The following is a 26,983-nucleotide window of genomic DNA, read 5'->3' on the forward strand; positions in this document are numbered from 1 at the left end:
AAAAAAAAAAAAAAAAAAAGATTATTCCATATTTGGGGTTAGGTTTCATTGTTCATCTGGGGTGGTCTCTCCTACCTACGGTCACAGGTTATGGGCTATAGCCACAGGGAGAATCTGTAGCTATTTGCACAGCACTACCTAGGGCTTGGGCCTTGGTTTTCTTGAGTAACTGTGATGTGACTTACTATGGGCTACAGCATGACTACCACTGGAGTTACTTCTAGGTGTTTGGGATGTGCTGAACTGTGTTGTGATGGCACACAGCTCCATCTTAGTACTGACGCCCTGTCCTGAGCTGTCCAGTGGGGCCAAATCTGGGTGCTCCTTCCTCTGGTGTGGGTGGGCCCCCAGGTGGTGAACTGGGGTTTGCACAGCACAGGGACCACATGCAATCAAGAAGTCAACTGGGGTCCCCCAGCAAATGGAGTTCTGTTTGAGGGATCTTGATAGTGCTGAGGGACCAAAATGGCTTTTAGGGCTTCTCTCTTGCTGCCACTTTGCTGTTGTTGTCATCACATGTCACAGTAGATTCTAATTCCTCTGTTTACTGCTCCTGGCTAGAAACTCTAGGCCCTGGGAGGTGGAAACCATGACTGATGTCTGAGAAATTCCTGCCACTCCCAGGTGGCCACACGGTGGCAGTCGTGCAACGCTGGGTTGGGCGCTTGTCCTGTGAGTGACACTCTGGGCAGGGAGACTTTCCAGAGACCTGAGTGGTGATGTCAGTGCTTGCTGGATGGATAGAAGTCACAGCCTGGCCTGGGCCCCCACTGGCCATGTTGGGCGTGGGACGTGCCATTGTAAATTGCTGTTTTTCTGCATTGCATCTTTAAAATAACCTTGTTATTTTTGAGCAGTTTCAGATTTACAGGAAGTGGTGTGAGGTAGTACAGAGTCCCTGTATTTCCCTGGCTCCCTACCCATTTGTTAACACCTTCCTTCATGTGATGGTTGTGTTCACCTATTTCTTATCTTAGAGCCCATTTTTTGTCTTATTCGAGACATCTCCTGGGCCCTGGGGCTGTGACAGCCTTCAGGAGGCCTGGCCTAGGGTACAGGATGGCCCTTTGGGGGTTGTCTCTTATTTTCTCATGGTCAGTCCAGGCTGTGGGCTTGAGAGGAAGGTACAGTGCACAGAGCCCTCCCACACCCTCTGTTTGGCCGAGTGTAGTGTTTTCTAAGGGCTATGTCTGTTTTCTGGGGTTTCTTTGTTGCTGGCCACCAGTTACTTTCTCAGAAAGACCTCTAGGCACTCCCCTCCCATGAACCTCCTGCCTGAGCCCCAGTCCCTTAGAACCTTGCCTAGGCTTTTTCTCCTCCTAGGAACATCTGCCTGTCCTTATAGTAGCAGTTGGCACCACTGTGGCCAGGCCAGCAGGAACACAGGCCAGTATTGTAGGGATAATTGGGGTTGTCTCTGTGAGGTCAGGAGCTTCAGGTCATCTTTTGAGGCAGAGAAGTTCCAATGGGAGCCCACAGGGGTCCCAGAATGGCTGGATTCTAGCCACTGGCATGGAATTAGGAACATCTTCTGTTTCAGATTTCTGGGGATTTAAGCAAAATCCCATTTGTTAAAATTCAGGAATGATCAATGTGTATCTTTCTGTGATGCGTCTTCAGGTGTTTAAGTGTAAGCCAGGGCATGGAGGCTGTGCCCTCAAGGCATGCTTCAGGGCTGAGGGATCCCATTTGGAGGAGGGGCCAAGGAGAGCAGGAAGCCAACAGGTCAGCATGTGAAGGTGGGAGACCACATGGGGACCTGGCAGGGCCTGCATAGAACACTGGGTGCTCTGAGGAGGGAAGATGCCCACTCTGGGCTATAAGAGCCACTGTCCTGCAGGTGAAGGTTAGTCTGTAGTCTCTGGCCCAGGCTGATAGTTTTCAGGGATGGATGCCTCCTTTCTTGTTGCTCTGTCTTCCAGCCCAGCGCAGTCCAGTCAGGGTATCCTTGCTGACCAGTTCAGAGAGGTACTTCTCCCCAGGTGCCATCATTTAAGACCCAGTGGGGCTATGGCCGTGAGGTCCCTGCTGGAGAAAGTCCTGATTAGCAGAAGTGCTAATTAGCAAGCCTTCAGGTGCTGGTTGGGGCAGAATTTTGGAGCTGCATCTGTACACACGCGTTTCACAGGTTATAAACATGGCGGCTTGCAACCAGATTTTGTTGAAGAGTAGAATAGGTGTAGGATTCTGGGAAGCACTTGTGTGGTAGGTATGAGGTTGAGGTTGGTACCTGAGCTCTTTCCATCTGGCCCAGATCCTGTCCCTCTTCAGGGTTCCCTGGAAACCCACGTCCCTGTGCTGATCCAGGTGTGGCTGATCCTCTTAGCCAGAGCTGCCAGGGAAGGTGAATTTGAGAATTTTAACAAATGATAAGACTGGAGCTGGAGGGGTGTGGGTGCGTTGAGATGACAGTTTCTCCTCTGTGGAGGGCAGGATCTCTATGGATGTCTTGGAGACTGGCCAGGCCCAGCCCTTGAGAGCTTTCACCCCCGAGATGTAGTTCCTTCTCTTCTGATGCTGTGTTTAGCAGCCACTCCCAGGCTACCCCATCTCCTCCCACTGTTGGGAGAGTGTGGATTCTGTTCTCCATGGGACCTTGGGAGGGGCACCAAGGCCACTCACCCATCCACCCGACTTATTCCCAGCATCCTCAAACAGATGTCAGCGAGCTGTGTGCCATGGAGAAGAACAAACAAGAGATGTTAATTGAGTCCTTATCTGAGCCGGGAGGTGCTGGGGCTGCTGTTGGAGGCAGCTCTCTAAATAAAGGACAGGTGGCCACTGCAGGGGGAGGGGGCAGTTATCACCACCTGCATTATTTATGGCCAGCACCTGCTACCTGGGGTGAGACTGCTCAGCTGCAAGTGTCCTAGAGCCACAACCCCATGTGCCATGACACAGAGCATCTCTGACTCAACTCCTACCTCAGCCAATGTGGATGTTCAGCTTCACTTGGCCTGGGTGAGTGGCTACTGCCTGTGCTATGCAGAACTCCAGCATCCTGCAGGGTAACTCAGATATCACTGCACTTTCCCAGTGCTATGTTCTGTGTGCATTTCAGCAGGGGCAAGTGAATCTTGTGTTTTATACTTCAAATCTTTAACCTCTTTTCAAAAAAAAAAACCCCAAAACAAAAACTGGCCACTCTTGGATAAAGGACCTTTCTTATGAGAGTTATAGAGTTACAGAATTTCTATAGTTATAGACCTTTCTTATAGAGTTATAGAATTATAGAGTTATAGAATTACCCCACACCCAGTATTTGCAGCACTGCAGACTCTCCCTCACATGGTGGGCTTGCAGAGGCCCAGGGAGAGGACCAGTGACATAAGAGGGGATGCCCCACCCAGCTGCAGAGCAGTTACTCTCCCAGATGTCATTCTCTGAAGTCCTGAGCGCTTGTAATAGTTAGTACCTTCGGAAGATGTCACCGCCAACCTTGGCAATGCTTTTCCCTTTCAGCATCCGGGCTGATGGGCCTCACCGTGCACCGAGAGCCAACTGCAGGGAGCCAAGAGGGCGGGCCAACACAGCTGCAGATGAACCGGCCACTTCTCTCAGAGGGGGAAGCCCAGGAACTGGCCCAGGTAAGGTGTCCTCAGAGCCTTGGTAGCTGATCTGACATCCCCTGCCCTCCACAGGCTGCTCTCTTTCCCTCCTGACCAAAACATGGTTGGAACTAGCTACACCTAGAAGGTGTTGTGTTACCCACGTGCTGGAGCTGCAGGGGGGAGCATGGACAGTGCTCATTCTGAGTCCACATGCCTTGTGGCACACAGACAAATGTTCACACACATAGCTGCCCTGGCAACCACCTTCACCCATTTACCTGTGCTCCTGTATGTATCTTAGGTGTACTTTGTGTGTACTGGGCCTGTGCATACAGGCCTGTGTGTACATGCTGTGTGTGTAGTGTGCATGTGTGCTCAGCATGGGCATGCACACGTGTGTGTTGTGTGTGGTATGCACATGCACTGTATATGTACATGTGTGTACATTCCGCATGTATGCCTGCTGTGTGTGTGTGCGTTCTGCATGGGCACTGTATACTGTCAAGGTGAGCCATCTTCTCAGTCTCAGAGGCTTACCACTTTATGCCTACGAAGCTGAAATTTAATTGATGTAAAAATTCGGTTTGTTTGTTTGTTTGTTGAGACCGAGTCTCTGTCACCCTAGGTGGAGTGCCATAGTATCATCATAGTGCATAGCAACCTCAAGCTACTGGGTTCAAGTGATCCTCTTGCTTCTCAGGTAGCTGGGACCACAGGCGTGCACCATCATGCCTGACTAGTTTTTTTCTGTTTTTAGTAGAGTTGGGGTCTCACTCTTGCTCTTGAACTCCTGAGCTCAAGCAATCTACTTCCCTTGGCCTCACAGAGTGTAAGGATTATAAGTGAGCCACCATACCTCGCCCAATATAACAAGTTTTTCTTTCTGTATTATTGCTGGATAACATACTGCTTTCTCTTCAGATAATTTTTGGGGCTGTACTCATCATATTGTTTGATTTGTAGCTAGTTCACTATGTACCTTATAAGAACCATTAAAAAATAACCATAATGCCTTTTTTTTTCTTTGCAGTTTTTGGCCGGGGCTGGGTTTGAACTCACCACCTCTGGCATATGGGGCCAGCGCCCTACTCCTTTGAGCCACAGGCACTGCCCCATAATGCCTTCTTACCTTTAGAAATAAATAAAATAAAAATCAATTCCTTAATATTATCAGATATCAAGTCAGTGCTGGAATCAGCCTAGTTATCTTGCTCCAGCATGTGCTGTTTGTTGAAATCAAGGCCTGAAAGGTGTGCATCACACCAGCAAAGTGCCTCATCATGTACAGCTTCCCTCTGTCTTGTCTTTTTTTTGAGACAGAGTCTCACTGTGTCACCCTTGGTCGAGTGGTGTGGCATCACAGCTCACAGCAACCTCCAACTCTTGGGCTTAAGCGATTCTCTTGCCTCAGCCTCCCAAGTAGCTGGGACTACAGGAACCCTCCACAACGCCCAGCTTTTTTTTTGTTGTAGTTGTCATTGTTTAGCAGGCCCAGGCTGGGTTCAAACCCACCTCATCAGTATATGTGACTGGTGCCCTACCCATGGAGCTACAGGCACCGAGCCTGTCCTGTCTTTTTCACTGGCACTTTGTTGAAAAAGCAAAGTTGTTTGCTCTGCTGAGACTATGTGCTTTGGATCTTATGGTCTGTGTTCACAGTGGGGTGCCGGCCATCTATCTCTGAACCCTGTCAAGTCAGTAGGTAGGCCTAAGTCTATGTTAGGCTCAGCCCTGTTTTGGGATAGAGTGTCTTGTGGGCAGCTCTATCCACTTTCATTAGGAGGTTAATAAACATGGCATATCTCTTAACCTGCTTTTAAAAACTAATTCTTTGTGTCTGCGTAACCACGAACTCCTTTGAGCTCAGCTCTTTCCTTTTTTGGGAAAAAAGTGTTCATCTTTGCTATGGGATATTTTAAATAGGCATCACTTGTCACTTTTTCCTCCTGGTCTCACTTAGTCATTTTTAGCAGTGACACACAAAAGTGCTGCTTTTTAGCTGTCACTAGCACATTCTGCAGGTTGCTAGTCACTTTTTCTCATAGGCTCATTGACTCCTGAACTCATTCTGCATAGGGCTTGTTTGCTTGGGGTTTTTGAGAAGCCCAAATGCTATGAAGGCAAACCTGCTTACCTGGGTTTTCCCTGGCCATCTTGAGAGCCTCTGAGAGGGTGTGGGCCTGAGGCTAGTTGAATCTGAGCATGCCCCCTCCTCCACATAAAGGTGTCTGCCGCTGAGATGCTGTCCCTGTTTCTCACTGTTGTGTTTAGATTGACATGGGAATACCAGTTTTGAATGAAAAATGGGACTTTTTCGTGTTAGTTCAGATGGTAGCCATGTAATTTGAAAGGGCCCTCCAGTTTTCAGACATCCAGTCTCTGACACAATGTGCAGCAAGCCCTTTACCTCAAGGCCAGGGAGGAGTGGAGAGATGTCAGCATGAATGGACAAAGAGTAGAACAGGGCTCCCCAACAACCATTTGGGTTACTGTCTTTTCTTGTGACAGCACAGGTGTTGTCCTGAGGCATCCTGTGAGCTTGGTGGGGTTCAACACTGGGAGCAGTCAGGACCCTGACATCAAAATACATCAGTGTGGTGGGACGGGAAGGATCCATTGGGACACAGGGAGTGAGAGCAGTGCACTGGTTAGATGTGGGCCTCCTTCACAGCAACGACCTACTTTCACACGAGATTGTCTTTTTGAAGCAAAACACATGTTTCCTATTTAGAGAAGAATTCTTAGCTGTACAGTTGAAACCCAAACGTAATTCAGAATGAGTTAAATTTCTGGGGAAAACAAAAATGCAAGAAACCCTCCTCCATCCAGCTGTGGTTTTGTTGCAAATGCTATTAAAGCCATCACGCTGAAACGTGTCCTGGTGGTGTGGATTGCAGTTGGAGCTGCCAAGGCAGAGGATGGCTGGAGCCTGTGCGGGGCCAGGCAGGGGCCGGGTAGGGGCTGGCGTGGCAAGGCCTGGGGTCTGCGGTCCACCCCGGCTCCTGCGTCACTGTGGCTGTGGTGGGCGGGTGGCTGGGAAGACTGCGGGAGGTGGGTTTGGCAGAACCCCTCTGTTCACTTCTTCTGTCTGCTCCCTCCTCAGAACAGCCAGGCCATGGACTTGGAGCCTAGGACCCAATGGAACAAAAGATGACATTTGGCTGTTCCCTCAGGGCATTCCGGGCTCAAGGGAAACTTCTTCCTAATTCCCACTTCTCTGTCTTGCTCCACTTTGGTGTTTCTCCATCCTGTCTCCCTGTGTCTCCAGGGAGAAACCAGGTGAATACTACAGTCCAGCTGCTGTAGGGATGGTGTCTGCTCTATGGCCACCCTTTCTAGACGGAAAGGCACATGTGGCTTGTCCCAGCAGGTGCCAGTCACAAGGACTTTCTGATTCTGTCAGAGAAGCCAGTCTACTGCTATCTGTGAAATCTCCATTAACTTCAAACTCAAAACATTGAACACAAACACAAACATTAAAAGGAGAACTGGGTGATTCATTCACTTCAAAGTCAGTAAGTTCAGTGGGAAGCAGACTGGTGGATCAGTGTTGGGGGAGGCATCTGATCAGACCCACCATGGCCAGTAGGGCTCACATCAGGACGTGGCAGGGACTCGGCAGTTGGGCGCTGTCTGAGGCTCTCAAGGACCCGGGTATTCTGTCTTCACATCTGTGTCTATGGTAAAACCCCCATTGTGTGCTCAGCAGCACCATGGCCCACGTGGACCTGCTCTGGCAGTTAGCTGGAATGTCCCTGAAGTCATTCTGGAGTGCCCCGGTTGCTGTGAAACTATCTTAAGAAGTTAAGGTCTTTTTCCTTCTTTTTATGTTCTTTCTTTTATAGTTTGCAGTAGTCTTCTTCCCTGGTCCATTTCCCTCCCTCCCCGCAGTTCATCTATGTCCTTTTCTAGTCAGATAAGATAATCATGTTCAGCCAGGTACAGTGATACACTCCTATCATCCTAGCACTTTGGGAGGTTGAGGCAGTAGGATCACTTGAGCCCAGAGTTCAAGGTTAGTGAGCTATGATGACACCACTGCACTCTAGCCCAGGTGACAGAGACCCTGTCTCTAAAATAATAAATAAAAATTAAGTGATAATCATATGCTAGAAGTGTCTCTGAACCTGAAACAACTGCCTTGGCTTCCCTGAGCTCACTGTCCATGTGAGGGGTGACGGTTCCCTGCATCTTGGGTACCTGCAGGTCCCAAGTCACAGAAGGAGCTACCTGCCCCGGGACACTGTTCTCAGTCCTGCGTGCACCCAACATGCACGCTGCTCATCCGTAAGTTGGAGAGTGGGTGGTAGCAGAAGAAATGGCTAGGCAGAATTCATGGGGCAGAGGGCACAATGGGGCAGGTTCTGCAGGAGTAAGCTGAACCAGTGCAACCAGCAACTGCCAGCCAGGCAGAAAAGTTTGGGTCATATCCTATAAGTGGTTTGGAATCATTGGAGATCATGGGCAAGAAGAACTGGGATAATTCCAGGATTATTTTTCTTTTTCACTAAGGTTCTCTTACTGTCCTGAGCTTTCCTCTGGAGCTTTTCCAGGCTGTTGAGTTCAGTCAGTATTATGGGCCACAGTTGGAGGTTGCCTTTGGGGGTTACTGAGGTTTTGTGATGCTGCTTTTATTAATGGCTTTGATATGATAGTAGCATTGAGCTGACCCATACATCCCATCCCAAGGTCTCTTACTTTAGTTTTGTATAGTCATTTATCAGTGCTCTCAACACTGTATCCTGCATCTTTTCTGTTTGTTTATTTACTTAATTTTTTGAGACAAAATCTCAATTGTTGCCCTTGGTAGAGTGCCATGGCATTATCATAGTTCACAGCAACCTCAAACTCTCAGACTCAAGCAATCCTCTTGCCTCAGCCTCCCGAGTAGAGTGGATTGCTTGAGCTCAGGAGTTCGAGACCAGCCTGAGCAAGAGCAAGACCCTATCTCTACTAAAAATAGAAAAACTTGTGTCTTTTCTAAATGCTAATCTACAGAAAAGAGGACAAGGTACCTATGCAGCTTCTGCTACCCACATGCACAGGAGGCTGCATCCTGTGAGGGGCTGTGGGGCCTGGACTCAGCATGTGTCTCCAGGGTGTCCTTAATTCAGACACGACTATCGTAGCCCAGATGAAGCATCCTAGGGAAACGGCACACCTTAGTTGTGAATAGTCATCCATTTTTCCCTTCTGCTTTATTGATCAGCTGAGCCACTGGTAGCCTAGAATGCTCCTTTTATAGACACAGGATGCCCACATATGTCCCTTCCTGCTCTCTGCTGTTGTAGGTGAGCTGCACTCACATGTATAGCCCCTTGGAACTTCCATGTACTATACATGTTAGCTGTGGAGCCAACCCTGGGCTGTGGGACTTATGGGGCCATGGTTTTCAGGGTGGCAGAGACAGGGAGTCGAGGCCAAGTGTGTAACCCTGGGGTGTCCTGAATGCCCACATGTGTCAATAAGGACCACCCAGGAAGCTGTGGGCATGGGGGCCTGCACTGGACGCAGGATTCCAGGCTGCTGGGGTCCAAGCAGTCTCTGCCCAGAGTAGCTCCTGGCCACAAGAAGAGACTAAGTGCCCCAGGGAGGCTTTATGTTTGGAAGATTTGTCATCCCTGTCTCCTAGTCATCACTCAAATGAGGGTCAGGTCTTTAGGTCAAGTGTTCAGTTATTTCCTTGTTGAATACCTGGCTGTAGGAGGTAACTTATAGCAGTGTGAAATTCTTCTTTATTAACTTTTTAAAAATATACATAGCACAGATTCTGACATTTTAACCGTTGTTAAGTGTACATTTCAGTGACATTAACTACATTCAGGATGTTGTGCAACCATCATCGCTGTTCCCAGAACTTATTCATCATCCCAAGCAGAGACCTTGTTCTCGCTAAGCAATAGCCCCATGTGTCTGCCCCTGCCCCCCAGTCCTGGCACCCACCCTTTGCTCTGTCCCTGTGAGTCTGATGACTAGGTCCTTCCCATGTGAGTGGAATCACATGGGATTTGTTCTTTTTTATCTGGCTTATTTCTCTGAGCGTGATGTCCTTGAGACTGATCCATGCCATAGCATGAGTTAGTATTTCCCTCCCTTTTATAACTGGATAACGTTCTGTCGTATAGATGGACCATGTTGTGTTTATCTACTCTTCTACTTTTTGTACATGGTGAATAAGCTCTACAAATATTCATGTCAAAATGTCTGAGTCCTCACCTTCATTTCACTGAGTATACAGCAGTCCCTGCTTATCTGTGGAGGACACACTCCAAGACCCTAGTGGGTACCTGAAACTGCAGATAGCACCAAACGCTATATATACTGTTTTTTTCTGTAATACTTATGATAAAGCATAATTTATAATTAGGCACAGTAAGAGATTAACAATAAGAATAATAAAATAGAACAATTACAATAATATACCAACATCACTACCCTTGTACTTTGGAGCTATTAATAAGTAAAATAAAGATTTGAACACAAGGACTGTGATTTCACGATAGTCCATCTGCTAAGTGACTGAGATAGACACTCATGTGGGTGTCCTTGTCAGACACAGCAGGATGGGAGAAATTTCAGAACAGTGAGAGTGTAATTTAATACTTACAACTTGTTTCTCAAATTTTTCATTTAATATTTTTGGTTTCATTTAAAATTTAAACTATAGAAAGTGAAACCATGGTTAAGGGGGTATGATTGTACCCCTAGGAGTGAAACTGCCAGATTGAGTGGTGATACTAGGCTTAGCTTTTTGAGGAACCACCAACTGCTCCCCATAGCTGCACCATTTTATATTTCCACCAACAACATTCTTGCCAACATTTATTTCCTTTCTTAACATTATTCCAGTCATCCCAGCCTGTGAGGTGATATCTTACTGTGGCCTTGATTTGTATTTTCCTGATGGCCAGTGGTGCCTCTTATCATGTACTTATAAGCCATTTGGATCTCTTTGGAGAAATGTCTATTCACATCCTTTGCCCATTTATTAATCAGGTCATTTGCGTTTTTCTTCAGTGGAAGAAGTCCCTATATATTTTAGATGTCAGGCCCCAATCTCCTATGGTCCTTATATAACTTCATTTTATGTTTTCCTCTTGTTATTCAGTGGAAGGAGTCCTTACATATTCTAGATGGCAGGCTCTGATGAGATATAATTTGCAGACCTCTTCTTCATTCCATAGTTTGTTCTTTGACTCTTAATAATATCCTTTGATGCTGTCCTGACACCTACACCAGGCTGATTTATTGCAGTTCAATTCAGGCTCTAACCATCCAGAGTCAGCACAGACTCCACAAGGTAAAGGCCGTGGCCCCAGCAAGGCTGTCCCACATGAGATGCCATCTGCAGTCAGTCCCCAGGTCATTCACACTTCTGACTCTCCAGCTACAAAATGGGGTTTTCTAGGACCCCTCTTAGCCTTTATTATTCACTGGAACAATTCACATACCCCAGGAAAGCACTGATTTTACAGGAACAATGAAGTAACACTGAGAGTAGGTCTAGGAGGGCCTTCACATGACGCTCCCATTCCCTCCCTGTGGAATTGACACATCACCCTCTGGGAAGCTCCATGGAGGCTCAATATCCCGAGGTTTCATTGGGTTTTCATATAGCAGTGGTGTGGTCTCTAGCCCCTACTGCCTCCCAGCTAACATCTGCTAGGAGGTGCTGGTGTTCTCAGTATGGCTTATTGCTTGGCTGTGCCATCCTGGAGCTAGCTAGGTGCCCGTGTGTCCCTGCATTACTGTAAATGTAGGCATAGTCTCAGGGGCTTATGAACAGCAGAGATAGCAGACATTCTCCTGTTACTTGGGAAATTCCCAAGACTTAGATTTTCCCTCCAGGAACCAGTGACAAGTGAGTTAGATTTTTTTTTTTTTTATAGAGCCTCAAGCTATCTCCCTGGGTAGAATGCTGTGGCATCACAGCTCATAGCAACCTCCAACTCCTGGGTTCAAGCGAGTCTCCTGCCTCAGCCTCCCAAGTGGCTGGGACCACAGGCGCCCGCCACAACACTTGGCTATTTTTTGGTTGCAACAGTTGTTGTTTGGTGGGCCCGGACTGGATTCGAACCCGCCACCTTAGGTGTATGTAGCTGGCGCCTTAGCCACTTGAGCCACAGGTGCTGAGCCCGGATTCTTTATAATGTGACAGAAACTCAGTTCTGATGAAATCCAGTTTATATTTTTTTCTTCTATTGTTTGTGTTTTTGGTGTCAGATGTAAGAGTCCATTACCGGGTTCATCCAAGGTCATGAAGACTTAGTTTTCTTCTAAGGGTTCTATAGTTTTGTATTTTTGTTTGTGTGTGTGTGTGTGTGTGTGTGTATTTTAAGACAGTCTCACTTTCTTGCCCCCAGTAGAGTGCTTGGCATCATAGCTCACAGCAACCTCAAACTCTGGGCCTCAAGTGATCCTCTTGCCTCAGCCTTCCGAATATCTGGGGCTAAAGGTACCCGCAACAATGCCTGGCTTTTTATTTATGTATTTATTTATTTATTTTGAAACAGAGCCTCACTGTGTCTCCCTGGGTAGAGTACTATGATGTCACGGCTCACAGCAACCTCAAACTCTTGGGCTTAAGTGATTCTCTTGCCTCAGCCTCCCAAGTAATTGGGACCACAGGTGCCCACCACAATGCCCAGCTATTATTTTTGGTGCAGTTGTCATTGTTGTTTGGTAGGCCCAGGCTGGATTTAAACCCTCCAGCTCTGGTGTTTGTGGCTGGCACCCTAGGTGCTGACCTACAGGCGCCAAGCCCCAGCTGTTTTTAGAGATGGGGTCTCTCTCTTGCTCAGGCTGGTCTCAAACTCCTTATCTCAAGCGATTCACTCACCTCCAACCTCCCAGAACTTCATCTTTCTGTTTGTGGATATCTAGTTTTCCCAACACAATTTGGTAAACAGACAATTCTTTCCTCATTGTATGGTCTTTGATACCCTTGTGGAAAATCCATTAGCCGTAGACGTTTAGATTTATTTCTGTTTAGCCCTTAATTCTATTCCCTGGTTTAGTGTCACTATTCTAATTACATAGCTTCATAGTAAGTTTTAAAGTTAGAAAGTGTGAGTCCTTCAACTTCATTCTTTTTCAAAATTCTTGTGGCTATTCTAGGCCCTTTATAGTTCCATATGAGAATCAGCTTTTCCATTTCTTTAAAAAAAAACAAGTGCTGTTCGAATTTGATAAGGATTGCATTGAATAAATTGCTTTGGAAAGTATCGCAATTTTGACAATCTTAGGACTCCCAATCTAGGAACACAGGGTGTCTTTTCATTTTTTTCCATTCTTTCTTAACTTCTTTCAGCACAGTTTTGTAGTTTTCAGTATACAAGTCTTTCGCTTCCTTAGATAAATGTATAGTTAGATATCTTAATTGTTTTGGATGATGTTGTAAGTGGAATTATTTTCTTAACCTCTTCTGATTCTTTATTACTGCTGTGTGAAACCTAGCTGATTTTTGTTGTATTGATCTTCTGGCCTGCAACTTCACTAGTTTTGTTTTATAGTTCTGACAGTTTTCTGTGGAGTCTTTCTGTGATTTTCTCCATTACAATGATGGTGTCTGCAAACGGAGATAGTTTTGCCTCTTCCTTTCTGACTTGGGTCCTCTTTCTTGCCTCCTTTGCCAGGCCTTGCTGTGGTATGGTGGTCCTTTTCTTTTTCATCATCTCCAAGGAGTGTTTCAGTCTTCAGGGTCATGCTGTTAGCTGTGCATTTTTCACAAATGCCCTTAGTCGTGTTGAAGAAGTTCTTTCTATTCCTAGTTTTCTGAGAGTTCTTTTTTTGTTGTTGTTGTTAAATAATGAAAGGATGTAGGGTTTGGCAATGTCTTTTCTGCGTCAGTTGTGATGATTGTGTGGTTTTTGTCTTCAATCTGTCGAGGTAGTGGATCACATGGATTTTCTTTTGCTGAAGGCCTGTACTCCAGAATCAGTATCACGTTGGTTCAGTTTGCTGGGGCAGTCACATGCTGCACAATGACATTTACATCAACAGCGCCCCATGTATACCACACTAGTCCTATAAGATTACAGCAAAGCGGCTCGGCGCCTATAGCTCAACCGGCTAAGGCGCCAGCCACGTACACATAAGGTGGCGGGTTCGAATCCCCAGCCCAGACCCGCCAAAACAACAATGACGGCTACAACCAAAAAATAGCCGGGCGTTGCGGCGGGCACCTGTGGTCCCAGCTACTTGGGAGGCGGAGGCAGGAGACTGGCTTGAGCCCAGGAGTTGGAGGTTACTGTGAGCTGTAATGCCACGGCACTCTACCCAGGGGGACAGCTTGAGGCTCTGTCTCAAAAAAATAAAAAAAAGATTATAGCAAAGCTAAAAAAATCCTATCCTTTGAATGCCCTGACCCTGTGTGACCTCGGCTAATATGTGTTTATGTCTTAGATTTTAATAAAAAAGTTTTTGAAAAGTAAAAAAATTAAAAATTTTAAAAACAGGAAAAAACTTACAGAATGAAGATGAAAGAAAGGAAATATTTTTGTACAGCTGCATAGTGTGTATCTTAAGCTAAGTGTTATCACAGAGTTAAAAAGTTATTAAAACTTTTTAAAAATTATAAGGTAAAAAGTTATAGTGAGCTAAGGTTAATTAATTACTGAAGAAAAGCTTTTTTTAAAAAAGTAGGTTAAGTATAGGCAAACTGTCCAAGTTTGAAGTTTGAAACTTTATGAAGTTTACAGTAGTGCATGGTAACATCTAGGCCTTCACATTCACTCACCGAGAACAACATCCATTCCTGCAAGCTCTCTCCATGCTAAGCGAGCATGGAGTTACCGTCTTTGTTGTTGTTGTTGTTGTTGTTGTTGTTGCTGCAATCGTTATTGCTGTTTTTTTGCTGGGGCCAGTTTTGAACCTGCCACCCTCAGTATATGGGGCCAGCGCCCTACCCATTGAACCACAGGCACCGCCCAGGAGTTACCACCTTTTATACTGTATTTTTACTGAACCTTTTCTTTTGTTTAGATCTGTCTAGATGCACAGATACTTAATACTTACCATTGTGTCACAGTTACTTGCAATGTCTAGCATGTTACTTGCTACAGCCCAAGAGCAGAAGGCTGTACCACAGAGCCCAGGTGAGTGGTGGCTGTACGACCCAGGTATGTCAGGACACTGTGCTTGCTATTCACAAGGTGATGAGACTACCTGAGGACAAGTGTCTCAGTAGGTTGTCCCAGTGAGTGGTTAAGCACCATATTGACTGTATTTTAGTATATCATGTTTTCATTTCACAGAATTCACCAATTTCCTTTCCCTTTAATTTGTCAGGGTTCTGATTTTTCATACTTCTTTTCTAGTGGTCAGAGAATATACCTCCTGTTATTTCAGTCTTTTTAGCTCTGGCCCATAGTGTGGTATACGGTCTGTCCTGGGGTGTCCATATGCATGGGAAGGGTGGGGAGCTGCTTTCTGGGGTGAGCATCCTGCATAGTCTGGTCTAATGGGTCTGCAGTGCTCTTCAGTCCTCTTTCTCTTTGTTGGTCTTCTGTTTTCATATTCTGTCTTTTATTGACATCTGTTTAACAGATTTTAAAAATAGCAAGTGTCATCTGGGCTTTGGGTCAGTCTAGGAAGTAGGTTTTGTGTGGTCTTTGATACAGCCTCATCCGTATGTGCTGAATGGATAAGAACAGTGGCAACAGGCAGGAAACTGGGCCTGTTGCTGTCCTAGTAGCCCAGGTGTGGATGGCAGGTCAACCATTGTGCTTCTGGGCCGCTTGACGCCACCAGTACTAGGCGCTTTTCCCATCCCCTTTCCACAGAGCACTGTCCTACTTCAAGACTGGCACCCACCAGAAAAAATGTCAGGCACACTATGAGCTATGGCCCTTTCAATTGGAAGAGCCACGTTTTAAGATTTTATTTCTATTTTTTTATTATTTGATTTTAATTTTAAGAGACAGGATCTTACTCTGTTGTCTAGGCTAGAGTGCATTGGTGCAATCATAGCTCACTGCAACCTCAAACTCCTAGGCTTAAGCGATCCTCCTGCCTCAGCCTCCCAAAGTACTAGGATTATAGGCATGAGCCACTGTACCTGGCCAAGAGCCACGTTTTAATGCATTTTCAGTTTGTTTCCTGTTTTTGAGATACTGCTGAGGGCCTCATGTCTATATGTGAGATGTACTTTGAGCGGCACTCGCTTCAAATTAATCAGGTATTTCATTTGGTAAGAGCTTATTGCTCTCCTACACATTTGGTTCTCTTAATGGGAAACTCTCTTGTGGTCTTGTAGTGGGAAGTGTGCATTTGATCCAATTGGGCAGTCCAGGCCGTTCCTAGGACCTCCTTTGTCCCCCACTGTTCTGTGTCCAGGCCTTGAGCAAGTTTGGCTGCTTGTGACCTGTGGGTCCAGCAGAGGCAGGGTGAGGCTAAGGGACACGTGAAAGTGTGAGCTGGGCAGTCGTCTATCTCAAAGGCCCCTAAGAACAGTGAGGCCTGGGGGGTCCTGAGGAGGGGAACCCAGACCACCTTGGCCCCCAGGAATGCAGGAGGGGACTATGCAGGCCCAGGGTGGTCTGTGAGTGCCGAGTGTGACAGATTGCAGCCGAGAGTGTTCTTTATGGCCTCCAGGGCTTTGGCCACGGGGCGAAAGCCAACTTTTCCCCTCTTAACTACCTCTGCAGCACGTTAATGGCCCCAACTGGTAGAACTATTTCGAGTTGCAGACAGCTTGATTTATCCCAGCTCTGTTCTTAAATGGTTGCTAATTTCTCACTGCAAGAAAATTCACAGTTCCTTGGTGAGTCAGCTTAATAACAAGCTGGGGGCAGACACTCTAGCTAACAGTGGACTTGCACTTGGGGTAGCATGCTCTGCTGAATTCTGGCCTATGTGGCCAGGCACAGCAGCACAGGCTGTGTTCTTAGGCTGTGTGTGGAGACAACTAACAGCTCACAGACACTTTGGAAGTGTCAAGACCCTGTTTTCCATGGAGTGGGTTCCTCCTGGGCTACAGTTGGGCTGTGGACACATAGCCAGGGACACTTTAGGCTCCTGTCCTCCTCTTGCACCCCAATAGTATATGTGTGTAAAACCCATATGTTGAGGAAGTAAACCCACTCTACTCCATCCAGCTATCTGTCCGTAGTTTAGTTTTTGTCTTTATAAGCAAAGTGGAAATGCTGAAAAGCATGGACTCTCCCCACATTTGCTCTGTGTATACCTGGTGTAACATCCCTATCAGATCAGACAACACTGGCAGCACTAGGTCTGAGTCCACCAGAGCTTCATGGAGGTGATTCCTGTGCCATCCTAGGGCCCACAGGCATCCACTTCCCTCCTCAGCCTCCGTCCATTCACATTGTTTCCACTTCCTGCTTGAGTCACTTACGGCTGCTCCCTTCCTGGCTCCCAACACCACATGGGCACCTGACACACTGCTCACAGACCACAGAGCTCACTGCTCAGTGCCCATTGGGCATATGTGGCCAGGTGGAGCCCAAGACCTCTCCCTGCTCCTATAATTTCTCTCAAAATGCTTCTACTAGGCTGCAATCCTATGCAAATTTTTGCATCTTGTCTGTGCGTATGTGGACTGTGTCCTTCAAGGTTTATGAAAGTTTCTCACCAAATCCAAAGGGCCTTTAACCAGGCAATTTCTATGAAGGTAGAGCTGGCTGGAGGGGAGATGGTTGCTGGGCTTATTTATTGGTGGCTCAGAGTATGAGACAAGTCCACCATGGGCTCCCAGAGGCCATGCAATATTTTGGGCCTGGCAGCATCACACATTGATGACTAGACGGCTTGTCATCCTGGGCCACAGGAGGAACAACCATTCTAAGGCTTGGCCAGACTTCATGTGTTCCATTCTTTCCATCCCCTGTTATATGGAATGCACACGATGCCATTTAATTACTTCAGCTCCTTTCGGAAAGGAAAAAGAATCTGGACCAGTATTCCACAGGCACCAGTAGTTTGAAGGTTAACGTAGGAATTTTCTTTGCAGACCTTGCAGCCGTAAAGATCTCTTTTGTAGTTTCATAGTATTAATTTCTAGTGCAATTTTGGCAGGCGGGCTGAGGGTCTCAACGGGCTATTTGGAACACGTTCTGTTTTTTAAGGTCCTCTGCTTGGTGAGACTTTCTCTAAATCAAAACATTGAATGGGAACCAGCCTTATTCTGACCGTGTACAACGTAAAATGCCCCAACTTTTATTGGCAGATCAGCTGGTCATGGTCACAATTATATGTGTATCTGATTGGGCAAAGGCCCAGAATACAGATATTTTTGCTTTTGCCATTATTTGATTGTGGAGTGGAAAAAGGTAGTTCGTTCAGCCTCTTTTTAAGAAATTAACATCATTTTTCAATTACAGATATTAATAATTATACATGTAGGGTACCTAGTGATGTTTTGATAGATATAATGTGTAGTGATCAGATCAGGGCATTTAGCACATCCATTGTCTCACACAGTTATCATCCACCCTTTTGAGGGGGTGGTGGATGCAAGTGTAGGGCATTTGGGGTGGACAGGCATTGTGTGGTGCTATGGTTGTATCTCTACATAGCTCCTGCTGCTTAGACTGGTGGCCACTCCAAGTGTGATGCGCTCTTAAGTGTGACACTCACATCAGGACTTGATGTTAAAGAATATAATATAGCATCAGTAATTATTTATCTTGATTGCACGTTAAAATGATGGCATTTTGGACATTGGGTTAAGTAAAATACTTTGTTAAATTAATTTTACCTGTCATTTTTTTAATGTGTCAACATGTGGGTATGAAAAAACAGGAAGTGGCCTATTGAGCCTACCTTTTTGTGGCCATCTTGCTGTGGATGCTCATGTCTGGGGGCCAGTGCGGGGCCTAGGCCTGGCCTCCCGCGGATGTGTCAAGGGCCTTTCTACTGCCTTGAAAGGGACGTGCGATTTTTTGCTGGGTGCTAGGATATGGCCTGAGTCATCATGTTAGGGGCATGTCCCTGTGGTGCCCGCAGCACCGCCTGCTGTGAACAACTCAGCTGAGATGGAGCTAGGAGCACATTGCCTCTTTAGTGAGACATACAGTAGTAAATTTGAGACATAGCTGAGATAAAGTGGGCAGCATTCTTAGAGCAATGTCAGGGTACCTTACACAGGTATCCAAAGTCTTACCTTTTATTTAGGACAGCTAGGGGATGAAAAAACAGAAAACAAAATTGTACGTGTGCTTTAATCCCAAATTTGTGTTTTGGGGGGCGAGTATATAGATATAGGAATAGGGGAAAAAGATGGATGAAAACATGCCATAGCAGCACTGATGGCTGACTAGCAGTGATCAAGATTATGGACAACTTTTGTCTCTCTTGTTTCCCGATTTACTACACACACTGTTACTATAAAATAAAAACAAATGGCCATGGAGGTAGCAGGACTTGTGAGTGGCTGGTGGGAAACATTCATATCGAGGGTTCTGGAAGTGACTTGGGCTTCCCATGGGGTAGAATCCCTACAAACCCATCTCCCCAATCTCCCCAGCTATAGTTCCGAAGGATATTTCAGTTTAAAATAAACTTAAGTCACACTTTAAAATATAGTTAACAAGGACTCAGAGAAGAGCCTTGAGCAGATCTGGGTCCCCAACCAGCGAGGCCTCCTCACAGGTCCTGAGCATTTAGACTTGTGCAGTGTGGCTGTTCCCAGCAGGATACCTCTGATCATGGCAAAAGTTGGAGCAGATGAGGAGGAACCTGCCACCCCAGTAGAGAGCTGCGGGTTTCTTTCCTTTTTATTACAGGGCTTGGGTACCAGCCATGTGAGCTCATGGGAGCAGAAGATGGAAAAGACCTACTGTATGAGGTCACCAGCCCCCCCCACCCCCGGCTGCTGACCCCACCATATACTTTCCAGAGCCCCATCCAGTTTTCTAAGTCATGACTCAACTGATGGAGTTTCCACCAGTTCCCAGAGGATGAGACTCCGGCTCGAACCAGGAGTTTATTCATCTGTTTCATGACAAAGAATACAGCAAGGACACTGTGTTTGGAAAATGCGACGTGTCTCTTCTCACCTCACTGCCACCTTGCCTTACCCTGGAGTGACCCCAGCCCTCACCCCCTATCTGCAGAGAGGGGTGGACATGGGGTTGGTATGGGTTCCTCTGGGCGCAGCAGCCACCCTGGCAGGGCCCTTTTTGGTTTTCACAGCTTGTTCACATTTGTGATCTCATGTGAGCCATGTGTTCCCATGGAGGAAGCTGGATCCAACGCCCCATCCTCCCTCCTGGCCACCTCCGCCTTAATACTGTTTCTTGTTGCTCAGAGATCATTAGGTAGCATTGCCAAGGCCTCTGGTCAGCCCAGGGGGCAGGCCATGATGGGGCAGGAGGCATCTCTATGACTAAATCCCATTGGGGGCTGCTACCTGCCTCTGGAGCCCAAGAGCCAGGGCTGCCCTAGACCCTGGGATACCTGGCTTTCTGCTGAGTCATCACATCACTCCTTAAAGTTACTAGGGGCTTAAGTTCCCTCCCCTCTGATCACTTCAGCCCCTAGAAGAAGGCCCAACCCATAGGGATTCAGCACTGAGGGTGCCTCACATGGGTCAGCATCTGTGGATCCTTTTTCCTGACGTAAGCAGTGATCCTGAATTCTTCCTGAAAGAGGGGTACATGTTTATTACAAGTGGTGGGTCACTAAAATTTCTTCTAAAACGTTTTCCTTTTCATTGCCAGGTGTGATATTTTAAGTTTTTAAACAAACCCAGGCTTAGTAAGTGTGCAGGTGAAGCAGCACTTTGCAGTGAGATTTTGTTCATAGACCTGGTGGGGCCAGAACAATGGAGCCTGCCCACATCCTTAGCCTGCAGGCCATTTCCCACTTTGCCCCAGCAGACACCCTTCTGCATCTCATGGCATTCTCATGGGTGGCAGACACGCTGCCTTGCACTTTGCACACCTCACCAGGCCCTGAGTGCCCCTGATACTTCTGCACATCTTCTGTCCTCTGCAGCCTTGGGATGTTTGTGTTTGTTTTGTTCCGGCTTTAGTGTTTATGCATGAAACATCTTACACCAATAGATAAGATATTTTTCTTTCTGAACTCTGTTCTGCTTACGTCAGTCTGCAGTCAGTACCCAAGTACGAACAGTCCCAGGAATGGTGGCCAGCTAGGCAGAGGGCTCTGGTCCCAGTTGTCAAGCACATAAGTTTCTTGATGTGGTAGGGACGACAGGCTGTGTCTGTTCGGAGAGTACAAAGAGGCAGCTCACCAAGACTTTGTGCTTCTCTCCAGATCCTGAGGAGGATGAAGGGGCTGGCCCTGGATGCGGAGACAGAGCTGGAAAGACAGGATGAGGCCCTGGACAACATGACCACAGCTGTGGACCGGGCAACCCTGACCATTGACAAGCACAACCGGCGGATGAGAAAGCTGACATAAAGCTGCCCTTGTCCCACAGGCCTGCACTGGGCTCCTGTCTCTGCCCTGCATGTCTCCCACCCCAAGATGAAGGCCTGGGAGACAACATTTCTGTGACACACCAAGGGAATGCACTTGCCTCAAACAGGGCCTGAGACCATGGGGACACATGCCCCAGCTTGCTGGCTGCTCTGCCCAGCTGGGGACAGGCGGCCTGGCCTAGCACCAAGGCTGTGCCTTCCTCCTCCTACTGTTTTTGCTGCACATGAGAGGAAGATGTCTCCTGAAGGGTCTCCTTGCAGCTCCTACAGGCATGGTCTGTGAATGAAGTGAGGATAGGAACTCCCCACCACCACCACCACCCAGGATGACTGTAGTCCCAGGGCACAGACCTACTCACCATGTTCATCATTAGGACAGACACCTTTCCTCTTAGATGTCCTGAGGTTCTTTGAATGAAGCTAGAGTCTAGCACATCTCTCTGGAGCATCCTCTAAGCACCCTGCATATTCTCTTCTTACCCAGTTTTTAACTAAAAGTGAAAATAGCATGACTATACCTTAAAAAAAAACTATTGATTTTTTTTTTTTTTGACTTTCGTGGCTCCATTTCCATCTTAAAATAAAAGGGAAGTGCTCATTTTAGAACATTCCTTAAAGACTCATGTCAGTGTTCACTGCCAAAGGGTTCTGTGTGTCCCTGGAGCCCTTGAGGACAGCAGGTGCATGGCTGTCTGGGATGGGGAATTGGGGTGGCCCTGGCCAGTTCTGCCCCATCACAGCAGACTGGGACAACTCTACCATAGAAGCCCTGTCCCTAGCCAGGGTCTGACCTACCTTGGTCCTGCCAAGATGGCTCACAGACCTGAACTGCCCATACTGGCATGTGTAGCATTAGTGTCCTGAAGCTGCAGACATCTCACAAATTTGGGCACTATAACAGGGATCATTACTGAAGGTGTGAGGCCGGGAGCCCAGTATCAAAGTGTCCCAAGCTGTGCTCCCCCTGGAGGCTCTGTAGGGGACCTGCATGGCCTCTTGTAGCTCCTTGGGAAGCTCTGGGTGTGCGTAGTTCTGGGTCACTCTGTGATCTCAGGCTATCTTCCCATCTGTGTGTCTCAAATCTCCCCTTTCTCTCAGCGGAGTGCCAGTCACTAGGTTCAGGGCCCACCCTAATCCAGGACCATCTTATCTCAAAGTCTCTCACTGATTATACCTGCTAATAAGGGCCCATCCTGAGGCTGCACATGAATTTGGGAGTCACTGTTCGAGCCTCCAAGGCCAGCCTTGGATAGAAGTTCAGCATGGTTGAAACTGACTGACATAGTCCAAGAAGATGTTGAAGGAGCACATCCAGGAAGTCACCATTAGGAGGAACATTCATCTTCTTTCCTTTTTTAATCTGGTGGATTGTTTCCTACTTTCTGTCTTACTTGGTTTATACTTAGCAACCTCTAAGGAGGAACTCAGGCCCATCCCTTGAAGAGTCCTTATTCTTTTTTTTTCTTTTTCTTTGTATTAATTTAAGGGGGGTGAGTGTAATTGTGTTACATGCATCAATTGCATAATGGTGAAGTTAGGGCTTTTAGGGTATCCACTACTTGAATAATGAGCATCATACCCATTAGGTAATTTCTCTCCACCTACCTTCCTTCCTTTTGAGTCTCCACTATCGGTGTCCATGTGTGCCTGTCGCTTAGCTCCCGTTTATAGATTAGTAGATGTGGTGTTTGTTTTTCCATCTCTCAGACCATTCCTCAGATAAGATACTTCACTTAGGATAATGGTCTCCAATTCCTTCCAAATTGCTGCAAAAGGTATTCATTCTTTTTATGGCTGAGTCCCTAGCCAGGGTCTCAGTGTATACTACATGGTATACACATACCATATTTTGTTAATCCACTCAGTTGATGGGCACTTGGGCTGGTTGCACATGTTTGTGATTGTGAATTGTGCTGTAATAAACATTCAAGTGCAGGTGTCTTTTTCATAAAATGAGTTCTTTTCCTTTGGGTAAATACCCAGTAGTGGGATTGCTAGATGGTAGGTCTACTTTTAGTTCTTTGAGGATTTTCCATACTGTTTTCCACAGATGTACTAATTTGCAGTTCCCCCAACACTGTAAGTGTTCCTTTCTTTCTGCAGCCACGCCAGCATCTGTTGTTTTTGGACTTGTCAGCCTTTCTGACAGAGGTGAGATGATATCTCCTTGTGATTTTAATTTGCATTTCCCTCATAATTGTGATGTTGAGCATTTTTTTCATATTTTAGTCTATCTTCTATTGAAAAACTGTGCGTGTCTTTTGCCCACTTTTTAATAGGGTTGTTTGTTGTTGAGCTGAGTTCTATATAGAACCTGTCAGATGTGTGCTTTGCAAGCATTCTCACTCATTTAACAAGTTGTTCACTCTGTTGATCCTTTTGCTGTGCAGCTTTTTGGTTTGAGTCCCATTTTTCTATTTCTTTGTTTGTTGAGGCCCTTCATTCTAATGCTGCCAGACAGCTGTGGTTCCTCAGTTCTTCTGGGGATCCCAGGGAGGCAAGCATTTGCCCAAGCCTTCCAGGGCAGGCTGACCCTAGAGCCCTGTTCCATCACCAGGGAAGGGCAGGGATAGCCACAAGACTGTCACCACAGGGCTCCTGCAGACGCACCATCCAGCCTGGTGGTGGGGGCAGGGGGACATACCAACCATCTGCCCAGACACCAACAGAGGCTGGCCAGGCTTTGTCCAGAGTCCATGGCTTCTCATGAGGAATAAAGATTCCCACCCCGAGCTGCACGTGGGTACATACTACGGACAAGGTCTACATGTATACACATATAGGCATGCATACTGACATGGATGTGTACACACATCCAGATGTATACATGTGTACATGCTCACCCACACACATTGCCCTAAGTGTTCCCCCAAGCAGGCCGTTGGCATCCCTCCAGGTCCACACCCTCCCTCTGGACAGCAGGGCCAGGTACATCCTGTGCCACCCACAGGTGATTGCTCTCTGTCTACGTCCAGCTCAGGACAATCCTGAGTAGCTGAGAGGAATGAACCTAACCTGCTGTGTGAGTTCTGCCAGGGCTGCCCTGCAGTGTTCCCAGCTGTACCCTTGGAGACTAGCCAGCATCTCCTCCCTGACTTCCTAGGGCCACACTTATCCACAAAGCAGCAGGACATGAGACCAGTATGCAGCTACATGGGGAAAGATGTGTCTGGGTTCCCTAGATGGTGGGGCTGGGACCCGGACAGGGGGCTTCTATTCAGTGCTGGCCTGAGCTGTCACTTGGGAGACCTAATGACAAGTGGTATGTGAATTTGGCATTGCGGTAAATGAGAGCTGTTCTACACGGCCCTTTCCTATCCAAGAAGCAATGAACCAGAGAGCAAGGGTCTATTTGTAAAGACTAAAGAAAGCTGTTTTAAAGATGGAGGTAGGGCACTTAATGCATTTAGATCTTTACATGGGCACATGATTTTTCACCATTGACCCTGCCTGAACAACACAAAACAAGAACTAACCTTTTTATAAAACTGGGCAAAGCTCCTAGATTGAGACAAAATTGCCAAAAAAACCTTAAAATACAAGAACTACATCCACCTGCTGTCTGTACCCAGGCAAGGAAACCACTCATTTTGTTCATATGTTCTCTTGTGTGGGGTCTCCCTGCTGTACACAGGACCTCACAGTGTGTACAGCACCCTTGTCCTGTTCCCTCACTATGCATGGGACCTCACAGTTAATATGGTATGCAGTGGTGAGAAAGTAGAATCCTCCCAATAAAATCAGAAAGAAGAAGGATGTTCCTTCTCATTTAAAAAATTTTTAACATTTTACAGTTAGCTCTAGCTAGTGTATAAAAAAAGGAAATAAAAATAAACTTATTGAGAAGTTAGAATAAAAGTGTGTTTGTTCACAGATGACATGATTTTCTGAGTAGAAAATCTAAAAAATGATCAAGGAAAACTCCCTAGATGTAATAGAAAAGTATAGCAAAGTTTCAGAATATAAGATTAATATACAGAAGTAAATCACTTTCCATATGCCAGCAATGGATGTGTCCAATTTCAAAAACAATACCATTGACAATAGCACCTCAAATGATGAAATCTTAGGTACAAATCTTTAAAAATGTATGTAAGATATATAAGAAAACAATACAATTTTGATGAAAGCAAACAAATGAAATACTTCATGTTCACGTACAGAAAGTCTCTGTATTGTCAAGATATTAGTTTTTTTCATTCAATCTATAGATTTACTGCAATGCCAGTGAAAATCCTAGCACATTATTTTGTGGATATCAAAAATATTCTAACATTTATATGGAAAGACAAAAGACCCAGAATGGCCAACTCAATACTGAAGGAGAAGAAAAAAGTTGGAGGACTGTTACTGATTAACTTCAAGACTTAAAACTTGGTGTAAAGGTACAGTATTCAAGACAGTGCAATACTGATTTTAAAAATAGACAAATAGATCAGTGGAACAGACAAAGAACCCACATATATATATATTTAGTCTACTGACCTTTGATGACAGTGCAAAAGCAACACAATGGAGAAAAGATGGTCTTTTCAACAAATAAGGGTGGAACAACTAGATATTCACATGTGAAAAAACAGATCTCACACCCTAAACAAAAATTAACTCATAGGCCTAATTGTAAAATATAAAACTGTAAGTGCCCTAGAAGATACCATAGGAGAAAAACATAGGTTACCTTTGGTATAGTAGAACTTTTTAGATGCCACACAAAGCTGTGATCTGCAAACAAATAATTGACAAGCCAGATTTCATTAGAATCAAAAACTCTGGCTCTGCAAAAGACACTGAAAATAATGAGACAAGCCTCAAAATTGGAGAAAATATTTGGAAAAGACATTTGACAAAGACTTTCTCCAAAACTACAAATAAGTCATAAGATGCATTAAAATGTAAAAATCCAATTAAATGTGAACATAAGAACATAAACACATCACCAGAAAAGATACATAGATGGCAAGTAAACAAAGGAGGAGATGCTCAACATTATATGTCATTGGGAATTGAAATTAAAACAATGGCCAAATTATAGTACACTGACACCACCAAATGCTAGTGAGGATGTGGAGCAACAGGAACTCCCATCCATTGCTGGTGGGAATGCAAACTCCTCCACTTTGTAAGATAGTTTGACAGTTTCTTACAAAAGTAAACATGCTCCTACCATATGACCCCACAGTCATGTTCTTTGGTATTTACCCAAATGTACTGAAAACTTATGTCTACACAAAACCTGAACATGAATATTTATAGCACCTTTACTCATGATTGTCCAAACTTGGAAGCAATCAAGATGACCTTTAGTAGGTGAATGGATAAAATGTAGTCCATCCAGACAATGGAATATTACTCAATGCTGAAAAATAGGGTGGTGCCTGTGGCTCAAGAGGGTAGGGCGCTGGCCCCATATGCCAGAGGTGGTGGGTTCAAACCCAGCCCCGGCCAAAAATAAATACAATTTTAAAAATGCTAAAAAATAACTTATGAGACAGTGAAAAAAATAGAGGAAACAAATGTATATTACTAAGGGGACGAAACTAATCTGAAAAAGTTGCATACTGTATGATTCCAATTTTATGAAATTCTAGAAAAGTCAAGACTATGGAGACAGTAAAAAGATTAGTGGTTGCCAGAGTTGGGAGGAGCGAGGGATGAATCAACAGAGCCCAGAGAATTTTTAGGGCAGTGAAACTATTCTGTTTGGTATTAAAATGGTGGAATTATACACTTGTCAAAACCCATAGACTGTACATCAGCATTGAACCTTAATGAAAACTCTAGACAATAATTGTCAATATAGGTTCATTGATTGTAGTAAATTGACCACTGTGGTGGGGGATTTTACATTGGGGGAAGCTCTGTGTATGAAGGGGCAGGGAACATAATTAATTCTCTATACTTTCCACTGAATTTTTCTGTGAACCTAAAACTATTCTAAAAAGAAAGGGATGGGCTCGGCGCCTGTGGCTCAAGCAGCTAAGGCGCCAGCCACATACACCTAAGGTGGTGGGTTCGAATCCCCAGCCC

The 26,983-nt window shown here is 45.9% G+C and overlaps 1 protein-coding gene across 4 annotated transcripts in view; it reads left to right on the forward strand.

Moving 5' to 3' along the window:
* Window positions 1-22,842, forward strand: part of SNAP47 (synaptosome associated protein 47) — a 48,801-nt gene extending 25,959 nt beyond the window's left edge. For 2 of the 4 annotated variants that reach the window (XM_023508872.1, XM_023508873.1), the window contains exons 4-5: window positions 3,463-3,587; window positions 20,790-20,936. In XM_023508872.1, coding sequence (XP_023364640.1) covers window positions 3,463-3,587; window positions 20,790-20,936 — 272 coding nt within the window. Of the gene's footprint in view, window positions 1-3,462; window positions 3,588-20,789 lie in introns of all 4 variants that reach the window. The other 2 variants (XM_023508874.1, XM_012813626.2) reach the window with 2 other exon arrangements.
* Window positions 22,843-26,983: the final 4,141 nt, after the last annotated feature.

Source organism: Otolemur garnettii, unplaced genomic scaffold (genome assembly GCF_000181295.1).
Source record: "Otolemur garnettii isolate 467f Iridium unplaced genomic scaffold, OtoGar3 scaffold00285, whole genome shotgun sequence".
Classification (NCBI taxonomy): Eukaryota; Metazoa; Chordata; class Mammalia; order Primates; family Galagidae; genus Otolemur; species Otolemur garnettii.